This window comes from Tachysurus fulvidraco, chromosome 17 (assembly GCF_022655615.1).
Source record: "Tachysurus fulvidraco isolate hzauxx_2018 chromosome 17, HZAU_PFXX_2.0, whole genome shotgun sequence".
Classification (NCBI taxonomy): domain Eukaryota; kingdom Metazoa; phylum Chordata; class Actinopteri; order Siluriformes; family Bagridae; genus Tachysurus; species Tachysurus fulvidraco.
In genome coordinates this window covers 6970851-6991060 of record NC_062534.1, presented here as the reverse complement: position 1 = coordinate 6991060, position 20210 = coordinate 6970851, and the positions used below count along the sequence as shown (strand labels likewise).

At 37.3% G+C, this 20210-nt stretch overlaps 2 protein-coding genes across 5 annotated transcripts; one reads left to right on the top strand and one right to left on the bottom strand.

The window, feature by feature from the left end:
- The first annotated feature begins 3815 nt into the window (after positions 1 to 3815).
- On the top strand, positions 3816 to 16139 carry slc43a3b (solute carrier family 43 member 3b). 3 transcript variants are annotated; one of them, XM_027154669.2, is made up of 14 exons: positions 3816 to 3843; positions 6374 to 6644; positions 6971 to 7206; positions 7325 to 7454; positions 9232 to 9278; positions 10205 to 10281; positions 11147 to 11239; positions 11362 to 11501; positions 11919 to 12055; positions 12185 to 12328; positions 12483 to 12590; positions 13709 to 13895; positions 14934 to 15057; positions 15296 to 16139. In XM_027154669.2, the coding sequence occupies exons 3-14, from the start codon at positions 7029 to 7031 to the stop codon at positions 15407 to 15409; spliced, it is 1479 nt and encodes a 492-aa protein (XP_027010470.1). In that variant the 5' UTR covers positions 3816 to 3843; positions 6374 to 6644; positions 6971 to 7028; the 3' UTR covers positions 15410 to 16139. The 3 variants fall into 3 exon arrangements, with proteins under 3 accessions (XP_027010470.1, XP_027010469.1, XP_027010471.1); XM_027154668.2 differs by lacking the exon at positions 3816 to 3843 and adding an exon at positions 4703 to 4789; XM_027154670.2 differs by lacking the exon at positions 3816 to 3843 and adding an exon at positions 4718 to 4789 and having other exon boundaries at positions 6454 to 6644.
- LOC113647755 (zinc finger protein 37 homolog) lies at positions 15889 to 19963 on the bottom strand. Of its 2 annotated transcripts, none has more exons than XM_047802409.1 (4): positions 19831 to 19963; positions 18979 to 19071; positions 18698 to 18867; positions 15889 to 18192 (listed from the first exon to the last, which is right to left on the bottom strand). In XM_047802409.1, exon 4 carries the CDS (start codon positions 18182 to 18184, stop codon positions 16490 to 16492), a length of 1695 nt encoding a protein of 564 aa, XP_047658365.1. In that variant the 5' UTR covers positions 18185 to 18192; positions 18698 to 18867; positions 18979 to 19071; positions 19831 to 19963; the 3' UTR covers positions 15889 to 16489. The 2 variants fall into 2 exon arrangements, with proteins under 2 accessions (XP_047658365.1, XP_047658366.1); XM_047802410.1 differs by having other exon boundaries at positions 18993 to 19071.
- Positions 19964 to 20210: the final 247 nt, after the last annotated feature.

Genomic DNA, 20210 nt, shown 5'->3' with positions numbered 1-20210 from the left:
GCTTCCACATCCATACCACAACAGCTGTACAAAATAATTTCCAGCACCACAATGACAAGAAGAAGCTGTACCTCCAAAATATAGAAAAGTACAATACAAAACAAACTAAGGAGGCTGCCAAGCAACTAATAACAACATTAAAGAAGCTCCAGGAATGTCTGTACCCTTAGGGGAAATTCATTCCACCACCTTGGTGCCAGAACAGAGCAGAGTCTTGTACTTACCTCTTACCCTGAGAGATGGTGAGACCAGTTGAGCACTGCTGGTAGATCTGAGGGTGCAGTGCGAGGAGAGATGCAGTGCCAGGAGTGATGAGGTCTTTAAGATAAGAGGGAGCTGGTCCATTTTTTGACTTTGTAGGCAAGTATCAGTGTATTGCATCTGGTTCGTTCAGCTAAGGGAAGCCAGTGGAGTGATTGCATCAGCGGGGTGGTATGTGGGAACTTAGACAGGTTGAAAACAAGCCATGCAGCTGCATTTTGCCATATGAGCAACCTGTGTGGACAAAAATGCCGGAATCCTATTAATGTTGTAGAGAAGGAACCGACATGAGCGTGTCACATTAGCAACATGAGAGGAAAAGAACAGTTGATTGTCCATGGTTACCCCAAGGTTGAGAGCTGTGACTGAAGGTGAGATCAGATCGTTATGCAGGGATATTGCAAGATCATGACCTGTGGATGAATCACCTGGGATTATCAGCAGTTCAGTTTTGCTAGGATTGAGCTTTACCTGATGAGCCGTCATCCATGATAATATTTCTGCCAGACATGCTGAGATTCGATCAGAAGTTGTGGTATCTGTGGGTGGGAAAGAGAAAATAATTTGTGTAACATTAGAATAGCAGTGGTAAGAGAACCCATGTACCCATATGTGTATGCATAGAGAACTCTTTGCACATATGCATTGGCAACACATATGCATGTGACATATTCTTTACATGTCTGATGGGGATGGGTTGCTGTGTGGAAGTCCTTTCCTACAAATAAAAAAAAATAATCACCCCAAAGCATGTAACCATGTATTAGTCTAACGTGAAAATTTTCAAAATGTAGATAAAACTGGGGCTTTTTTAAAGGTGGGAAAAAAATCTGAAATGATATCTCTTGGTGTGGTTATTTAACTTGTAAAAATCCTGCCATTTAACAGGGGGACACTCCATCAGTCCAATTTCACATAGCACCATGTAGCCAAATTATATGTACAATATGGGTCATAGACACACCTCCAAACATACCTGGAGCATATGAGAAAAATGTGGAAGGGAAGCCAAAGTTGAGAACTCAAGCCAAAGTTGAGAACTCAAGAACTAACTAAAATGTATCATCTATTAAAAGTAATAACACCCAACAGACTGTTAGTGAGATCAGGCACTGTTGTTGTGTGAAGAAGACAGAGGTGCAGTCTGTCTCCCAGTTCATCCCAAAGGTGTTCAGTGTTGAGGGTTGAGGTCAGGGCTCTGTGCAAGCCACTCAAGTTCTTTCACTCCATTCACTGCAAACCATGTTTTTCTGGAGCTAATATTGTGCACACAATATTGTGCACCAGCCTTTGATACCTGGTGTCCAGAAGGGACACTTTTTCTTTGTCCAGAGCCATTGGTTGCACATTGGTGAACACCAAGCTTCAGATTGGTGTTGATGACTTAAAATTAAAACTGGACTTTTACTTTTTAGTATTTGAAAAAGTATTAAAGCAAATATTTATTTGAGGGCTGATGGTATTTGCTGAGAAAAAAATCATAGTGTTTGATTCCTTTTACAGTATTTGAGTATAGTATAATGATAATGTTACATCTCTCCCCTCACACTTCCTTATTGCGCTAATGGACTGTATACACAAATGGATGTTATTGCACTAATGGACTATTACACAAACTATGCTCACTTGCACACTTGCTCTCTTTTTTGCATTGCTTCACACCGTTGCCTAATTGTATATATCCACCTGATTTCTGTTTATAGTAACAGCAATATATTATACTAATAGCCATATATTTTGTTTATAGCACATACCATTCTGTAAATGTCAGTTTATACTAATAGCCATCTGCATATTATATTCTTAGTACATATATATATTCATCTGTATATTATGTTCATAGCACATATATATTCACCTGTATATTATATTCATAGTACATACACATCTGTAAATTACTGTTTATAGCAATAGCCATATTTTGTTACATCCTTCTGTAAATTTCAGTTATAATTATAGCCATCTGTATATTATGTTCATAATACACACAAAGTCGAGTTATGTAACATGTGTAATGACAGACTGCCCTTGTTTTGAGGAACAAAGTCAAATATCTTAATCTTATCTTAATCAAATCTTATGATCTTCAAAGTTTAGTGACAAAATAAGATGTAAAATTTCAGGCAAGTCGAATTTGGCTGCTGGCACCCCATGACTGAGACTTGACTGCGTTAAGACATGCTACAATAGATTCAATATACAGATAAATCTGATATCAAATAATTGCATCTTGGGTGTTCCTTTGACCAGATCATTTTATACTCTTAAGGATATTTGTGCCTTGAAAAGTCATGTGAAATGCCTTGAGGGTTTCTGTGCATGGTATGTGTTTGTTTGCATGCTTATGTTCTTCCATGCATGTTTTTGAATGTACTTAAGGGGAAATATCTCAACTGTCATGTGATGGGTAGTGTGAAAGCTCATAAATTTGATCCTATTTCTGGCAGAGTTGACGCACCAGAAACAAGTGAGTTAATGAGGAACTTAGTCTTGTGCTTTCCGAAAGGGCATGATTTGCATAAAGGTTCATATCTACTAGCCCTTTATGAATTTTACATAGGAATGCTGCTGCTTAATCACTTACACGGTATATAAGCAAAAAGGTCAGTAGTCTTTATCTCTTTCCCAATTAAAAAAAAGCAGATGGGTTAATTAGTCTGGAATGAGTGAAAGTTAATTGAACTTGAACTTGAAATATTAACCAAACCCCTAGAAGCCACGGCATCTTTTCAGCCAAAGAAAATAAATACGCCTACAACCAGGGTTACAAGCTCATCCTGAGGCATCCAGCAATTGTACCAGCTCCAGTTGTATTCTGTGTCATGAAGATTTTGGACCCTCATTGAGATTAGGCCATCCCTGTGAGGATCCTGTGGCATCAAAAGATGTACCAGCTCCAGATGGATTTCACGTCATGAAGTATTCGGACGTTCTAAGAGGAGATGCCAACTATATGTGGTATTTCAGGACAACAACCCCAATCAATACACAATTGCCAGACTGTATTTATAATCACACTCTCCAGTGTCACCCAAATGAGGGTGAGGTTGGCTTTTGAGTCTGGTTCCTCTCAAGGTTTCTTCCTCTTCCATCTAAGGGAGTTTTTCCTCTCTACAGTAGCCTAAGATAAATACAAACACATTTAAATATAAGTCTAATAATCTTGAATTTTTGTGTTATATTAATCTTTGTACAATATCAATTTTTGTATTATGTTTCTTATGTTCTGTAAAGCTGCTTTGAGACAATGTCCATTGTTAAAATTGCTATATAAATAAATTTGAATTGAACTGAATTGAATTGAAAGAGGTGTTAAATCTGACAATGTATACATAGTCTTAAGGGTAATAATAATAATTAGTGTTTGTTTAAGTTATGACAAGGTGAAAGAAATGTTTATATGCATATTTTTTCAATGACAGTGGTAAAGTTTAAGTGAGATGAGTAACCGCTACTTAAATTAATTGTTATATGAACTCATAATTAGTTACATTAGCAGAATCAGAATCAGAATCAGGTTTATTGGCCAAGTGTGTTGACATACACAAGGAATTTGGTTCCAGCTGTTGGTGATTCTCAAAAGTATGGTATATATATTTATACATAATGAATTTAAACAAATGAACCAGTTAAAAAGTTTACACGTTTTAAACAGGATGATTGTTGTAAATTGTTTAAAAAATGTTATGTACTAGGAAACATTTAAACTCCACAAAACATCTGATGATTTATCAAATGAACTGTAGTGTCACACATGCTATAAAGAAATTAATAATATTTGAGGAAAACTTAAAATTCTATGCAAAAGTGTTAGGGACCCAGAATATACTGCATAATTTTGAATATTACATATTACCATTTATTTGTTTTAAATATTTCAAAAGGCAAACCTTTTCATTTCCAAAAATTTTTTTTATAAAATTCAGAGGGATCTCAGATTTTTGTCTGCTTAATGTGATATATCGTTAATGGTCTATTACATATAGATTCTGTAGCTTATTTCTTCTTGCATATCGGATAATTATTGATCTTGCCATGTGCTGCGCAGACTGTGGTGCTCATTTATCAGAGCTGAACCTGTTTGAGTGTTCAAGTTTGTGTTTGAAGGTCATTGGAACTGTGACCATGCAATAATATATCAGTCATATAGTGGATATTCTATCAGTTTTTCAGAAATTGAGAAGATTGCTTACTATTCTCTTTATTTTTGTATTGTTTTACAATGATTATTTAATTGTTTTATACCAATGTCACAAAAAATGCTTAATTATAATGCCGTATTTTTTTTTTATTCTGGAGACAACAGTAAAACATGGTGGTGGTAGTCAGAGCCGATCGGCCCTATACGCTCACTACGCAAGTTGCGTAGGGCCCCGCAAATTACGCAAGGCCCCGCCTCCCCTGACTCATTTTACAGCACGTGTTAATGTTTACTGTTTAGATGACAATGTGAAGCGGAGCTAGCCATCTGGCCATGAAAAGAGAAAAAAGAAACAAAATGAGACTGAAATGCGAGGACAGCAATCAGGTAAATTGTGTTCTCTACAAGTTTGATTTCAGCAAGAGCAAATAACAGTAAAGTTAAGTTGACCTGATTCTGTCTGTAGTCTCTATCTGACTAGCTAAATTAGCTGTGCAGTGCTGCCAGTGCATCTCTTGGTCTGTCTGTTTGTCTGTCTGTCACACAGCAATTTATTGCGTGAATAATCGCCGCGCGTAAACATGCGTTCATATGCGCGTGCAATCGTGCACGAAATGACACTCGCGCTTTCCAGCAGCAACATCTGTGTGGGGACCAGTACAAAAAGTAGCGTGATAGCACTCCTAAATGACAATGTTTATAGTCTCTCAATCAAGGTTACAACGACGTTAATGCAATATGGAAACCAATGGATTTACATTGGAGTGGGCATAATGCCAGGTCAATATGAATGCACATCCCTCAGTAAATAATAACCATCAGGGATCAAGTATTGCTCTCATGCATAATATAAAACACATGTGATAAGGCATGGCAAGCTATTTTAGCTTTTATACATTCACATGATATGGATTTTTGATATCAAGAATTCAGTTTTCAATACTTAAATATTAAGTGTGATTTCTACCATATTTTTGATATCAGGAATTACATTTTACGCTGATATCTGCTATTGCATAATATTCACTATTTGAATATTCCAAGAGCCAAGTCATATTATAAATAGTATTGTATATTTGAAAATGGATTGCTGTGTTATATATATGTTATATTTTATTGTTTTCTGTTAATATTATTAATGTGAAAATTCACTTTAAATTCAATTGCTAATATTCAACTTAAAATTCTATTTTTCTGTTCAATAAAGATTTGTTTATTCCTTATTCAATTCTGTATTGTTTTACTCTTTGACTGAGCGATGGAGCAAACTTTCTTTAAAAGGAGGGAGGTTTGTACTGGGAGCAGTGGGGTGTCAAGTGTGAATGTGTGGCAAATGGGTCATGGGTCAGGTATGAGGGCCCCTTAGCAGAATTTTGCTTAGGGCCCCAGGGAGGTCAGGATCGGCTCTGGTGGTAGTGTAAGACTTGTGATAAATGGAAGCATGAATTCTGCTGTTTACCAAAAAATCCTGAAGGACAATGTGTGGCCATCTGTTCATGACCTCAAGCTGAAGCAAACTTAGGTTCTGCAGCAGAACAATGATCCAAAACATACCAACAAGTCCATCTCTGAATGGCTGAAGAAAAACAAAATGAAAACTTTTTGGAGACAAAATGAAAACAAAGTCCTGACCTAATGACGATATAAAGATAAAGCAGTTAAAACATGACAACTATTGGGGAGAAATCAGAGATGTCCTTCCTCACATTGTTGACCTGATCAGAAACAGAATGCTTTAAAATGAGAGTTGAACGCACAAAGAAGTTTTGTGTTTGTAGTTGTAATTGCACATTAGGCACTTGCCTGCCTCTGGTGTGTATAGTGTGTGGGATGCATTTGTTCAAACCCTGTTTCACAATGTCCTGTTCTGTGTGTATTTATGCACAGCATGCTCCATTTAAAGTCACTTTATGTACTTTATGTACCTCAGAGATAAGAAAATACTTTTCATTTTTCTCTCCACATGTGCAGGTACTCACATGAAGATTAAAAACGTAACTCCCTTCAAAATGTTTTTTTTTTCCCCAAATCTGATGTGAAAACATGCAAAGGGGAAGAGGAGGATCTAGAGAAAGAGAGGAAATGAGGGAGAGAGAGTTTATATAAATGAAGACGACGAGAGCCAAGACCACAATAGCAGAGTGAATCAACAGGTTATATAAACGAAGATGAGGAAAGCCAAGACCATAGTAGCAGAGTGAATCGACGGGTTATATGTTCAGCAGTGCAGACAGTACGATAGGTAAAGTACAGCTTTATAATTGAATCAGAATCAAAATTATCTTTATAAGACATGACACATATACTTTATAATAAAGGCAGTTGTATGTACAGTGGAAAAATTAAAGGCAGTTACATGTACATTGGATAAAGGCAGTTGTATGTACAATGAAAAAAATGTGCAAATTTAAATATAACTGCAAATTGAAATATAAATTCATATAATTGTTTTTCTTAAATATGGCTTAATATATTTTATATTATTATACGTGTTATTGTAATGTATAAGTATTATTATAAAATTTTTAAAAAAAATTGATTTTACTATTGTGTTTTTACTTCTCATAGGAGTACACAGTAAGAGAGGAAGGAAAAGGGAAACTTGCGTGATTGAAAGTGTGTCAGGATGGTCGCCACAGGAACAAAAGTGTGTTATTGGCTCACACTGGTCTCAGGCCTGGTCGAGTGTTTGTGCTTCGCTGGCATTCTTTTTGGATGGGCCTCGCTGGTATTTGTGCTCAAAAGTGATGGCTACTTCAGCTACTTGTGTGTGAACAGCACAGTAAACGAGAACATTACCAAAGGTACAACACACACACACACACATACACACACACACACACACACACACACACACTTAGTACTGCCATGCAAGTACACTAATATCCAGCATGACCTATTGTGTCCTGTGTATTTTCTTAGAATGTGCTAAACAGGATGAGCAGCTCTCCGTTATCTTCACTGTCGCCTCATTCATGAACAACTTCTTGACTCTACCCAATGGTTTCGTATTTGACTATTTTGGCACCATGGTAACCAGACTTCTAGGAATGTGAGTCCTACTTTAAAACGCAATCAGTGGTTTTTGTGAAATGTAAAAATGAAATAAAATGTATAACATAAAATATTGTTCAGTAAATTCTGATCATTTTAGGCTTAGTACTGCAATGTTGTTTTAAAATCATTAAAAAAAACACCTGAATCTCAATAATGCAACAATTGTAGGACATAACATGTCAAATGGATTTTTTTGAATAATACATTTTTTTTAATAATTTTAAAGATTTTTTTTTTATTAATAACCAATTTCACAATAAAACCTTGAGCCAGTATTAAAAGTAATGTTGATGAAATACAATGTTTATTCATAAGAATCATTGACAGACCACCACACTGGAACTTAATGCTACATTATAACAAATGGATTTGTTATAATTTGTCTTACACCATTTTAAAACGTCAGATTTCACATATTTGTACACACATTTTACATGCTATATAGAGCAAAACTAAAGTGACAGGTTTTCTTTTGCAATAATAAAGGGCTGTCATGTAGGTTTGGGTTCTCATTCCAATAAAGGTCTACACCCAAACCGGCCCTTTTAAGAATAAAAATGTATGTTGGCTTGGTGGTTAGCACCTCCTTTCTGTCTGCACAGAGCTTGCCTCTTGTTTATAGGGTTCCTCCTCCAGTCTAAAGACATGCCTGTAGTGTGTGAATGATTATGTATGTGTCCTCAATTGACTGGCACCCTATCCAGTGTTTCCCCCGTTTTGTGCACCAAGAACAGTGGGGTAGGCTTCAGGTTCCTTGCGACCATGTTTAGGATAAGCAGTACAGAAAATAGATGGATAGATGAATCATGTTTCATATGCTTTTAACAATCACACAAACAAAGAGAAATATTAAGTTGCATGTTCAAAGGCAGTCCCATCTGGTATTTCAAGCTATCTTGACAGACATTTGTGACACAATGAATGTTACCACCAAGAATGGGGGCTAATTGGTATTTTATGCTTGAACCGTGACCAAATGCACATGCGTAAAATTCTTTACACTTTATTTCAACCATTTGAAAATAGCGAAAAAAGGGATCATTTAAAACATTTTACAAATGACATTTCATTCATAAGATTGGTCTCAGTTAGTCTGCTCATGGAGTTCATTCTGATTATGGTTCATGGAGTTCTTTCTAGATTGCAAGGTGCTAAATCTCTGCCAGAAATCAGAAATGTAATTTATAACAAGAGACATGAGGAGAGATTTAGAAATTGTTTGAATTCTTTTCTTGGGAGTGAAGGTGCAAGCAGAGGAGAGAAATGATTAGTACATTTTGTTTGCCTTGGATTAACCAGAGGGAGCAAAAAAAAAAGTATTGATTAACGGTATTATGTACACTGATTTAGTAACCTAATAGCAGTTATGTATGCTGTGTTTGTGCACTTAGGGTTCAATGTTTTATTTGCCCTGTGTAAAGAAATATGCATGCAGTGAAGTGTGTGTGTTTAGACCAATGCAAGCTGGGTAACTGGATCAGCCATATAATGTACAGTAGCTGGAGCCATGTAGCTCAGAGGAGAGATACAGTACGCGTAGCTCAAGAAACACTAAGAGACTGAGAGTTTTTTTTTAACAAAGTTGTGGCACTAATGGAGTATAATTTGAGGGTTCAGAAAATGACAAGAAAATGAGTAATTACTTTAATTACTGGAATTTATGTAATTATACTAATACACTAATAGTAGGCAGTGCCCCTTATTCTTACCACCTCACTCTAATCTAAATGCACTGCATGTTTCTTTTTCTTATTGTGCTTTCTCTACTTTAGATCTATCTACACGACCGGGACCTTGATGATAGCCTTCTCAAATGCTGGTGAGGCTTCGCTTTTCAGATTTTATAGGATTTAACTTATTCCTGGGATGCTCATTGACAAATAACATTCAGTTCCAAGAGAAATCTCAATATTTGTAAGAGAAATACTGTACATGTAACAGTTAAAACAGAATGAGCACAATTGGCAAAGCCCTTGCTGGAGAACCAAAGTTCAGTCAGGACCACTTCGTAAGTGAAGGTTAGTGAGCATACAGTTAGTGTTGGCGGAATGGATCTGTTCTGGGAGAATTTTCCCACGCGCCTGTCCGGACGGGGCGGGGAGGCAGAGCTGGGGAATGAATAGACCCCCTCATTACAGCTCAGAATCAGAACCGAAATGTGCGGGAGGTGCGAATTTTTTACGTATAGAATTTAATCGGCGCTGGCGACAGGTTCTTTCTGGAGGAGTCGAGGATGGAGGAGGGTGTTGGATCGCAGCAGCGGTGATGCGTAGGTGCGCTCAAAGGCGAGGATTTAAAGGAGGGAAATTACGGAAGTCGTGCTGGATTGGTGCGCCTTGTGGACAGCTGATTAGCAGCTGATGCAGCTTACTGCGTGGCCTGCCTGAACTAACGCGATGCTTGATGTCCATGGAGTCGATCATTTGGAACTGACCCAAAGGCTTGAATAACATTAATCCACACAACACTGTACAACATATAACCTGTGTGCTTGTGCAATAGATAAAAAAAGTCTACACACCCATCATTATAAATCATGTCAGAACCTTTTATCATTCCAGGGAATGATAAAAACCTTTAATCATTCTAGGGAAAAAAATAAAAATGGATAATATCCTCATAGAGTAAGTGTACACATCCTTTTCTAATTTTAACATGGATGTGTAGATTTGTTTTATGTTTACTGGAAATCACAGACTTTGTGTATTGAGAATTGTGAGCAGTAAAATCTCTCCTCTCTTTCAGCACTGTCAGTCATTCTCTACCCTGCTCTGGCTCTTATTGCTGTTGGAGGAATTCTTTTCTTAATCACTAATATGCAGGTATTACTTTTATCATACTTTTATTAATTTTAATTCCCCAAAAAAGTTAGATTATCTGAATCAATCGTTCTTAATAATTTTTTTCTCAGCGTTCAGAACATTTATTTGTGCCATACAATACCTAGTTTATATAGTAATAGCTTATATAAACCTCCCTTAGTTAAAACAGTAACATTAGATAGATAGATAGATAGATAGATAGATAGATAGATAGATAGATAGATAGATAGATAGATAGATAGATAGATAGATAGATATTTAATCAATTTTATTAATTTTCTCAATTTGTAGCTAACAAATAAAGGCATGTCAACTCATTCATTTTGGTAGCTCAAAATTGTCCTCATTAGGTTTTGTCTATAAAACTTCCAAACACTTTTCTCATTTATTTGTTCGTACTTGTGAGCAGGCTAGTTTTTGTCTTTTGCTAGCTCTGGATTCTATTACATCAGATGGAGTTACAATTTTTTGCCATTTGATTACAAAATAATGAAATCCTTGAGATCAGCTAAATTTTTCCATTTTAATCTCCCTTCTTACAATCAATGAGCTCCTGTCGTAGACCTTTTGTCAGCAGGTATTCTAGTTTATTCTATTTCATTTTATTTTTATGACACGGACAATCAAACATAATCATTTAACCCTATAAAGTACTGTATGATGGGGTATGTGACCAAAATAAAAATTAGATTTTAGTATATCATTTGAATGAGCAGTGCTTTAATAGTGTTGTTGAAGAAAGAATAAGTCCAAAAGGTCACACACCATTTCATACAGTGCTTGGGTCCTATAAGATCATGATGATTAGCTGTTCTCTCTTAGCACAATCACACTCCCATACACACAATTTAAACTTGCTCTCCAGGTGGGAAATCTCTTCGGATCCCATCGGTCCACTGTCATCACTCTATATAATGGAGCCTTTGACTCTTCCTCAGCTGTCTTCCTTATTGTCAAGGTACAAAATATATACATATACAGTACATGATGAAATTGTGTGATGTAAAATGTTGTGATAATCTGATATCACATGATACTGTGAAAATGAAGATGATGATGTGGGCTTTTTTTCCCCCTTAGCTTCTTTATGAAGATGGAGTGTCCCTCCGTTACTCGCTTATCTTCTTGTCCTGTTGCAGTGTCATTCATATTATTCGCACCTTCCTACTGATGCCTCGCAGCCACATACCCTTCCCTCTCCCTGAGAATTACACCTATGGGTAAACCACAAATGCCAAAAAAAGTTTTGATTGATCATGTCTTGAAGCTCTTGTTTCTAAGGTGTATCTCTCAATATATCGCCCACTTTCTAAAAAAATATTTAGCCAATTACAGCTTCCATTTGATCCTGCAATTATTTTTGTTTGTACACACCTGTAATAATTACGAAGTAATTTTTTAAAAAACATTTGTTATTTAATACTGCATCAAATTGTTTCACAAATGCAGCCTGATCTGGCCAGAATTTCTGTGTTAATAAATGTGACCTGCTCCTGAACACTTGATACACACCTTTAAACACACCTTATATTTGTAAAGCATCGTGTTGATATAAGTTTTATTTCTATTAGGAAGTTTTCTATAAAATGCTAGATTGCATAATATAATCAATTTCAGTGTTTCGTTTTATATTGCAGGCTGAGATGTGGGAATGCTCAGACTTCTAGTGAGTCAGAAAAAGTAAGTGGCAAGGACAACATCAAGAATTATGAGGCTACAGAGACTCCAGCTAACACAGACAAATCTACCAACACCAACAATCCAGTCACTTCAGGTGAAGAGAGACTCAATAATACTTCTTAAGTTATCTATTGAAGAATGCCTCTATAATTAGGAAATGTCTAAGCATTGTCTCATGTTCAAAAACAAAATTAATGATGTTCAATTCAATTGTGTCTTTCAGAGCGAAGTTTCAAAAGCTGCATCTTATCTTGGTTCTTCTTATGGCATCTTCTGTGGTTGTCAATCATGCAGCTTAGACACTACTTGTTCATTGGGACTCTTAACCCCTTTCTCAACCACTTAACAGCTGGTGTCCCCAGCCTCGGTACACGTACACACACACACACACACACACACACACACACACACACACACACACACACACACACACACACACACACACACACAAACACACACACACGAACGCTCACGTCAACAAATATTCTAACTGTTTAATTCTGTTGAACCTTTTTCCTTAGTGAGCACATACACAAATGCATTTGCCTTCACCCAGCTGTGTGGGATATTGTGTGCCCCCTGGAATGGGCTCATTATGGACCGGAATAAAAACAAACCCAGGGAAAAAGGTCAGGATTGTTCACTTACAGTTCACTTATACGCGCTTTCTTAATTAAAAACCCTGCCACTTTAACCACCATTGGCGTTAGAGCATTTAGTCGCACCACTCCTCGTCTCTGAAATTCACTCACAGAAAAGATCAGGCTCTCTCACCACATACAAAACATGACTCAAACCTTATTTATTCAGAAGTGCTTATTCCATATGATATTAGGCAGCACTTAAATCTCCTTAAAGGTGGGGTCTCCGTTGTTTGAGAATGCGTCAGAAAACTGAGTCAGGACGCCAAACAAAACAAAAACAAAACTTACGTGTAGCCAATGAGCAGAAAGAGGCGTGTCTTGTCAATATGGGCTGATAGAGTGTTCAGTGCGCATGTGTGACATTAGCAGAAAGTGTTTTAACATTGACATGGAGGATAAAAACAAAGAAAAAAAGCGAAGAAAGGCTTACGATAAGGCAAGAAGAAGGACGTGTTAATATAGGATCAGCTTTCCAGTGCTGGAGAGAACTGAACGTCTAACGTGTGAAACAGTGATAAACCTTTCACGGTACAACAGACAGTACTACAAAAACACATTTGTATTACCCTAGTATAACTCATTGAGTTCATTTATTGATAAAAAATATACCCTCGGTCAGCTGCCCCAACAGGTTCCACCATAATACTTGTCTGGGTTATCCTTGGGTTATACTTGTCTGGTGTATGTGTGGGGCGGAGCTATCAAAACAGGGGTGGGACCCATTTGGGTTAGGGGGATTTCAAATGTCAGCATTGGCTTTTAAACAAGGAGACCCCACCTTTAAGTGTTAGATAACTGTTTTTTTAATTTATTATTATTATTATTATTATTATTATTACTACGTAATAATCATATTATCGTTATAAACTTTCACATAAAAGTATTCAGTCAGGTTTAATACTTACCAATTTGCTTGCTAAAATATTTTATCAGTGTATTAGTGTATTCATTATTGTAAAATCTTAAAATAAAATAACTTTATTTTGTATACTGTGTTAGCAGCTTTTTAAATATTTTTTTTAAAATATAACACTAGCACACGTATATTTTATAGACACCAATGAATTAATACACTTTCTCCTCTTTCTGTGTTTGTGTTGCAGGTCAGAGTGAAAGTGAAGCAGACCTAAATGCAGCAATATTGTCTCTGTTTGTGACAGTGGTGCAGTGTGTGTTCTTCTCCCTGTGTGCTGCCATTCCTGTACTACCCCTCCAGTACCTCACCTTTGTACTACAGGTTCTCAATAGATCCTTCCTGTATGGAGGGAACGCAGCATTCATCAGTGTGGCGTAAGTCCAGATTTACACACTGAGCATGTGCGCTATTTCTATCAGATTATAAATACAGTGTATTAAAGGACACGTACAGTAGGTACGATTAGTTGGGGTTTTTTTTTTGGTTTTTTTTTGAGTCTCTTTTGGTTGTGTTTGACATTTGAATTGATTTAGTCCTTGTGCCATTTTAAACATAAACACACAGTAAGCTATTAAACAGTTAATCTGAAGACAGAAGAAAGAAGTTTTCCTCTTAATGTTGAAATGCTCAAATCCATTCAAATTTCTTCCTATTGTTCATCGTCCCATGATCTCCTCAAGCCCAGTGTACTTTTCTCAGACACTGTGATATCACTAATCTACTAGTGAAGATTATTGTTTGGTATTATACAGTAAATTTCCTGCATTGACTGTATTTATGTGCAAACTTGAGCCCGATTCAGCTCAGAGCCTCCACAAAGTATATGTTGTTGGTACATAGTTTTTTTTTTTGAAAAGGTTTATGCTTTTAAACAAGCTAATATTAAACGCACAACTAACAGTAAAATCTAAAGTTTCTTGGAAAATATTATAAAAAAAAAAAAAACAACTTGAATTTTCGCCTTAACCTAAAATGATCTAACAAAAAGTCTTCTTATTACACAATAATTGTACTGAATATAGCAGCAGTGTAAAGATGTACAGGTCTCATGGGAGCTTAATACACACACAAACAACAAAGACAGAAGCTCTGCTTAAAAACTGAATACTTGTGTGTATGAATTAGACACTTAATACTGCATCTTAGTAGATCCCACACACTCTGGACCTCATCTGTTCTTCCCTCTACAGTCTGGAAGGAGATACAGAGTAATAGCATATAAAAAGTACAGTAATAATGTGCAATAATGTTTTACATACTACACTACTGCCGCATTTCATTATGTCGGTTTATTTATATATTTACATTATATATCTTTGCTTGTTTATATTGTATACTTGTCCTGTCAGTTTGTGGAATGAAACTCAAACTTTTTTTTTGTACTTCACCTGTAACCCACTGCGTCTGTAAAGGTTCCCTCCTGCACATTTTGGAAAGCTGTATGGAACATTCATGGCACTCTCAGCAGTGGTGTCACTCCTACAGTATCCCTGCTTCGAAATCATCAATGGACCTCTGAATGGAGACCCATTTGCTGTGAGTCACACATTTCCCTTTCACTTGCACACTTCTTCATGTTCACACGCTTGGCTGGAGCAGACTACATGAACACATCTCATAATAAATAGAAAACAATCCAAAACATCAATTTAATTCTAATTTGGAATAAGCAAAATAAGAATTAAAGTGCCTTCGATGAAAAGGACACAGTTTTCATGTTTGTGTGTTGAAATGATCTGAAGAGTTCATGTTGATGTGTTGTCCTCTACCACAGGTGAATGTAGCTCTGACCATCCTGAGTTGCCTGGCCTTTATCCATCCTATCTATGTTTACATGCACTGCCGGCGTCAAGCAGCTCAGCGGGCCAAAGCTGAAAACACCTCTTAAGTAGGATTGGTGCATCGAATATATAATATAAATACAAATGTAACATAAATGCATGCACATAAAGGGAATACGATTAACCTCTGTTCTGTTATTGACAAATAAATGCTAACCTAAAGTGTACTGATTAGAATGGAGTACTGTGGGGGTATAAAGAATCAGCTATTTTCATGTGTATGCCAATGAACTGTCTTGTGTTTATGAATGTTTTGGACAAAATGATTATTATTCGTTAATATCTATCTCCGAATATGACTCGTCATTATTATACTGAGTTTAAATCTTGTCTAGGATTTAAAAGAGACGACTAACATGCTGAATCCACAGAACGGTCTAGTCTTTGGGTCTTTACAACATAGAGTGCGGAAAAGGTGGTGTATATGAAAACATACAACATTTGTATGACTTCACATAGAGAAATGCATTTGTGTCATTATGCTGCTCTCTGCAGGACAAAAAGTATGCTAAAAGAAATTGTGCTGTACAGTTGTATACAATGACTTTATTATAAAAAAATAAATGACAAAGAGAATGTATAAGCCTTATCTGTACTGGATACTATATATATCCAGCTCATACGCATGGGGCATAACCAAACACTTTCAAAATTGGGGGGAAAAAGGAAGAAAAAATTGGTTTTGTCCACCTCTGCAATACCTAACAACTCCTTACTGCTGTAATAGACCATCACTTCTATACTTACTGTAATAAACTATCATACTGTATATTCTAATTGGTTTTTCATCTGTTTGTTGTAAACTGATTTTTTTTTCTTTAAATAAATACAGTTTTTCACAAAAATAATGTAAAGTAAATGACTAAACACAGGAGCTCAAGTCACTACGAGGCCGTGCTGGTACCGGCAAGTTCTAACCTTTGCCTAAAACTGGCTACTTTGTAATGGAAAGGATAAAAAGTATTTGCACCTTTCCAATTTTCACATACATTAAATCCCTATGAATAAGTATATACTGTACCTGCCTTGTCACTTTCTCTAGGGTTGTTTTGAGTCTGTAAATGTGGATTCACGTAATCTTTTCAAATTGTCGAGCATTCGCAAGGCAGACCATACTGTAAAAACAGTCAGGAACTTTGTGCATCACCAGCTCCAGTGTGCATCCTTTCTTTGTGCTTTCGCAGGTAGCTTTTTCGCGTGAATTTCAGCTCACAGAGGTTACATGCATGTGGCTTCTCACTGGAGTGTGTGAACATGTGGGAATACAGGTGACTTGACTGTTTGAACTGGCGAGAGCATACAATACATGTATACGGCTTGGCCCCTGTGTGTACGCGTTTGTGTGTTTCCAGCGAAGTGTGGCTGCCAAGGGATTTATTACATGTCTCACACTTGTAAAGTTTTTCTGCCTTTGCCTTGGGTGTGTTACTGTCGATCAGGTGGACATTGCGCAGGTGTAGATTCAGGTAGTCTGTACGGTTGAAGCTCATGCCACACTTGTCACAGACATGCGGCATTTGCCTAGTGTGAACCATTATGTGACGCAAAAGGTGGTATTTTTGGATAAAGCCTTTGCCGCAGTGTTCACAAATGTGCATCTTCTTCCCCGAGTGCCTCAACAGGTGTCTTTTCAGATATGGCAAGTGAGTGAACTTCTGGCCACACTCGTTACAAACGTAGTCCATCTTGCCGCTGTGGCTGAGCTGGTGGATGCGCAGGTTGGAGCTGCTGGTGTAGTGCTTGCCGCATTCATCACATTCAAACGGCTTCTCTCCTGTGTGTGTGAGCATGTGCCTCTCTAATATGGCTTTGCACCGGATGCTGCGGCCGCATATTTCACACTCAATAGGAACAGCTTTACGAGAGCCCTGTCCCTCTATTTTCTTAAGCCGAGGTTTACTTGATGAGCCTTCAGTGGGCTGCTCCACGAGATCAGACTTTCCAACTAACATTTTTAAACCTTGATCCTTCTGCTTCGGAGTTACTCTGACACGCCGCATTTTTGGCTTCTCCTCCATGTCATCATCTTCAGTGTCAGAGGATTCAGAATCTGAATGTCTGTGCTTGATTCTTCGATGGAATTCTCCGGCGCTGTTTTTGGCTTGGTGCTCTCCATCGTGTCTAGCGTCTTCATCCTCAGACATTCTAAAACTCCTTACTCTGTTGCTCTCCAAGTCAGATGATATGCATTCTACTCTCTCAGCTTTCTCGGTAGACACTCTACACTTTCCTTGTGACTTTCTAGACATGGGTGCAATCTTTGTCAACTTATCAGAGAACGTTTCAGAATCATTGTCTGTTGAAACATTTCTACTGGCATGTCGCTTTCTAGATTTTGCCTTCTCATTAATACCATTTTTGGCTACCTGGTCTGAACCCTTTGGTGACTTCATAATTTCCTTTCTTGCCTGACCCTTTTTCATCTGTGACACTTCTGAAATGTACTCATCCGGCTCAGAATCACTCTTGGGTGGACTGAGATCACTACAGTTCTGTGTCTTTTTGATGCTTCCTCTTCTTTTAGGCTTTTCTTTGTGCGAACTCTTCATAGACTGACTCTTGCCCTGTTTAGCATGATGTCTTCTCTGTGACTTTTGAGGAATGTCATCTGCATCACTGCTAATTGGGCTCATATAGCTATACGTCCTTCTCTGACCATCTGCCTGCTCTGTTGGTGACTCCTTTCCATCTGATGTATTGTCAGTCTCCTGACAGTGTTCATTTTGGGGCCAGATTTCAGGTAATCTATGTTTCTTCTTCGTTGTCTTCCCTGAAGTGGGTGGAGTCAGAGAGAAGTCATCACCTGAATCACCACTAGCCATCAGGGGAGCTAAAATGTCATGAAAAGATAAAGGAGATAAAGGAATTTTACTACAAATGAACAGCTGATTTTGTTACCCTGAACTGCATCTTAATTTCATTAATTAAGCTTGATTTCACATATATAAGCAACATGAAATTAAAAATACTTCATTAAAGCTGTATAATATGGAGGCAGTACATAATCAACCACTGGAAGGCTTAGCTAAAGGAAATTACATTAACCTGCCAAGAACAAAATTAAACCTAAAAACTTTGCCTTTGATAGTAACATTTGTAAATAGACTAATGCTGCATATGGCATACAACAAATATATGTAAATGTAAACACAAAACAATACGATTAGGTATATGTCTAAATTTTGCATGTGTAATTATACAGTTTTCATCACTAACTACTCTTCTACATCTCTGGAAAAAAGGTAGAACATTCTTATACTAACTTTTTTGTTATTTGTTCTCTGCATGTAATCACACCTTGAATTTTCATTTAAGTGAAATCTGTCTAGACCTACAGTAAATAGTACAGTGAAGCAGATGAGAAGCGATGAATTGTCCAGTCTACTGTCAGGATTCAGACACAGACTGTGCTCTGTCCAGTTCATATCCAGTGAAGCGATTAACACAATCCACTTGCTCAAAGATGTAGTTCTCTCTTGTCTTTCAATGATAGTTCCAGCTATATCTGCATTTTGAGAGAGGTCAAACTTTAAAGCTATTGGTTTGTGCATGATTCAACAAAACTTTGAAACATTCATAAACTTCTGCCGGCATTGTTTTAAAGTCCCGTTATTACCTTGGTGAACTTACTAAAATGATCATGGAGGTAACCATTTCATCCAGGTGTTTTTCGGAAATAATTGTGAAAACTTCTTCGTTTTTCTGCATTCTAGATAGAAATAATAGAATTCTGTTAAACATGCGAAGTAATTTCTTTACACAATTTTCTGTTCAACCATATAGTAAATATTATTGTATGCTTTCTGAATATCTTCCTTCATGTAACATGATCATGACCAAGAAACAGTGTAGTCTGGAGACTTTTTTTTAGCAAGCATTACAAAGTAGCAGACCCAGGAAAAGAGCTGTCAACACTGCAATAAACATCTTACCGAAAAAATGGCCGGTTAACCGATTTAGCTTACTGTCTATGCTCAATACCACCATCAGTGAATCGAGTGAATCGGGTGAATCAGGTGAGTCAGCTGATTAGGGAGAATCAGCTGAGTCAACTGGTTCAGGAGAATCAACTGGTTCAGGAGAATCAACTGGTTCAGGAGAATCAACTGGTTCAGGAGAATCAACTGGTTCAGGAGAATCAACTCAGTCAAAAATCGGTGAGTCAACCGGTGAATCGAACCCTGACTGGTTCCCACATGGGCACACAGTGCAATACACATGCATGCAGACATGTACACACTTGTTGACTGATTTTTTGCTCTTGAAATTAAAATTATATCGACACGATTGAGTTCATTAGTTAATACAAATTTGATTTGAACTTTCTGAACTCGGATAAAACCCTAATCCCACCACCTGCAGACCAGCACAGTAATAGTTAGGTAAAGCAGCTATTTTTTTACATCTGTAGTAATACGAACCACACAGTAAATTTAATTAAAGTTTACCAGGTGCTCGAAACTCACACATTTTGTGCATCATTATTTTCCCGGAGACGGAATTAATCGATGAAGTCAGTTTTAAATTCCTGCTGAAATAAAACGCTAACACATAAAGCGATACCACGATACCAGCATGTACTTCCGCTTCCTTTTAATGTTTGTTTTGTTTGGCTTCCACGTCTGTGAGAGACTGCAGACACAGACAGACTAGCGCCCCCAGTGGCGTGAAGGGAAATTTCCTGAACAGGAACAGCAGTTGTATACAGGTAATAAAACTTCAAAAATAGAACACACACACACGTGAGAGAGAGAGAGAGAGAGAGAGAGAGAGAGAGAGAGAGAGAGAGAGAGAGAGCACACACGAGAGAGAGAGGGAGAGAGAGAGAGAGAGCACACACACGTGAGA

Bases quoted from the DNA above. Each gene is read 5' to 3' on its own strand.
- slc43a3b (XM_027154669.2), top strand. From the start codon at position 7,029: ATGGTCGCCACAGGAACAAAAGTGTGTTATTGGCTCACACTGGTCTCA. The intron at 7,455-9,231 runs GTGAGTCCTACT...TCTCTACTTTAG, and splicing joins GTAACCAGACTTCTAGGAAT to ATCTATCTACACGACCGGGA. The intron at 11,240-11,361 runs GTACAAAATATA...TTTCCCCCTTAG, and splicing joins CTGTCTTCCTTATTGTCAAG to CTTCTTTATGAAGATGGAGT.
- LOC113647755 (XM_047802409.1), bottom strand. From the start codon at position 18,184: ATGGCTAGTGGTGATTCAGGTGATGACTTCTCTCTGACTCCACCCACT.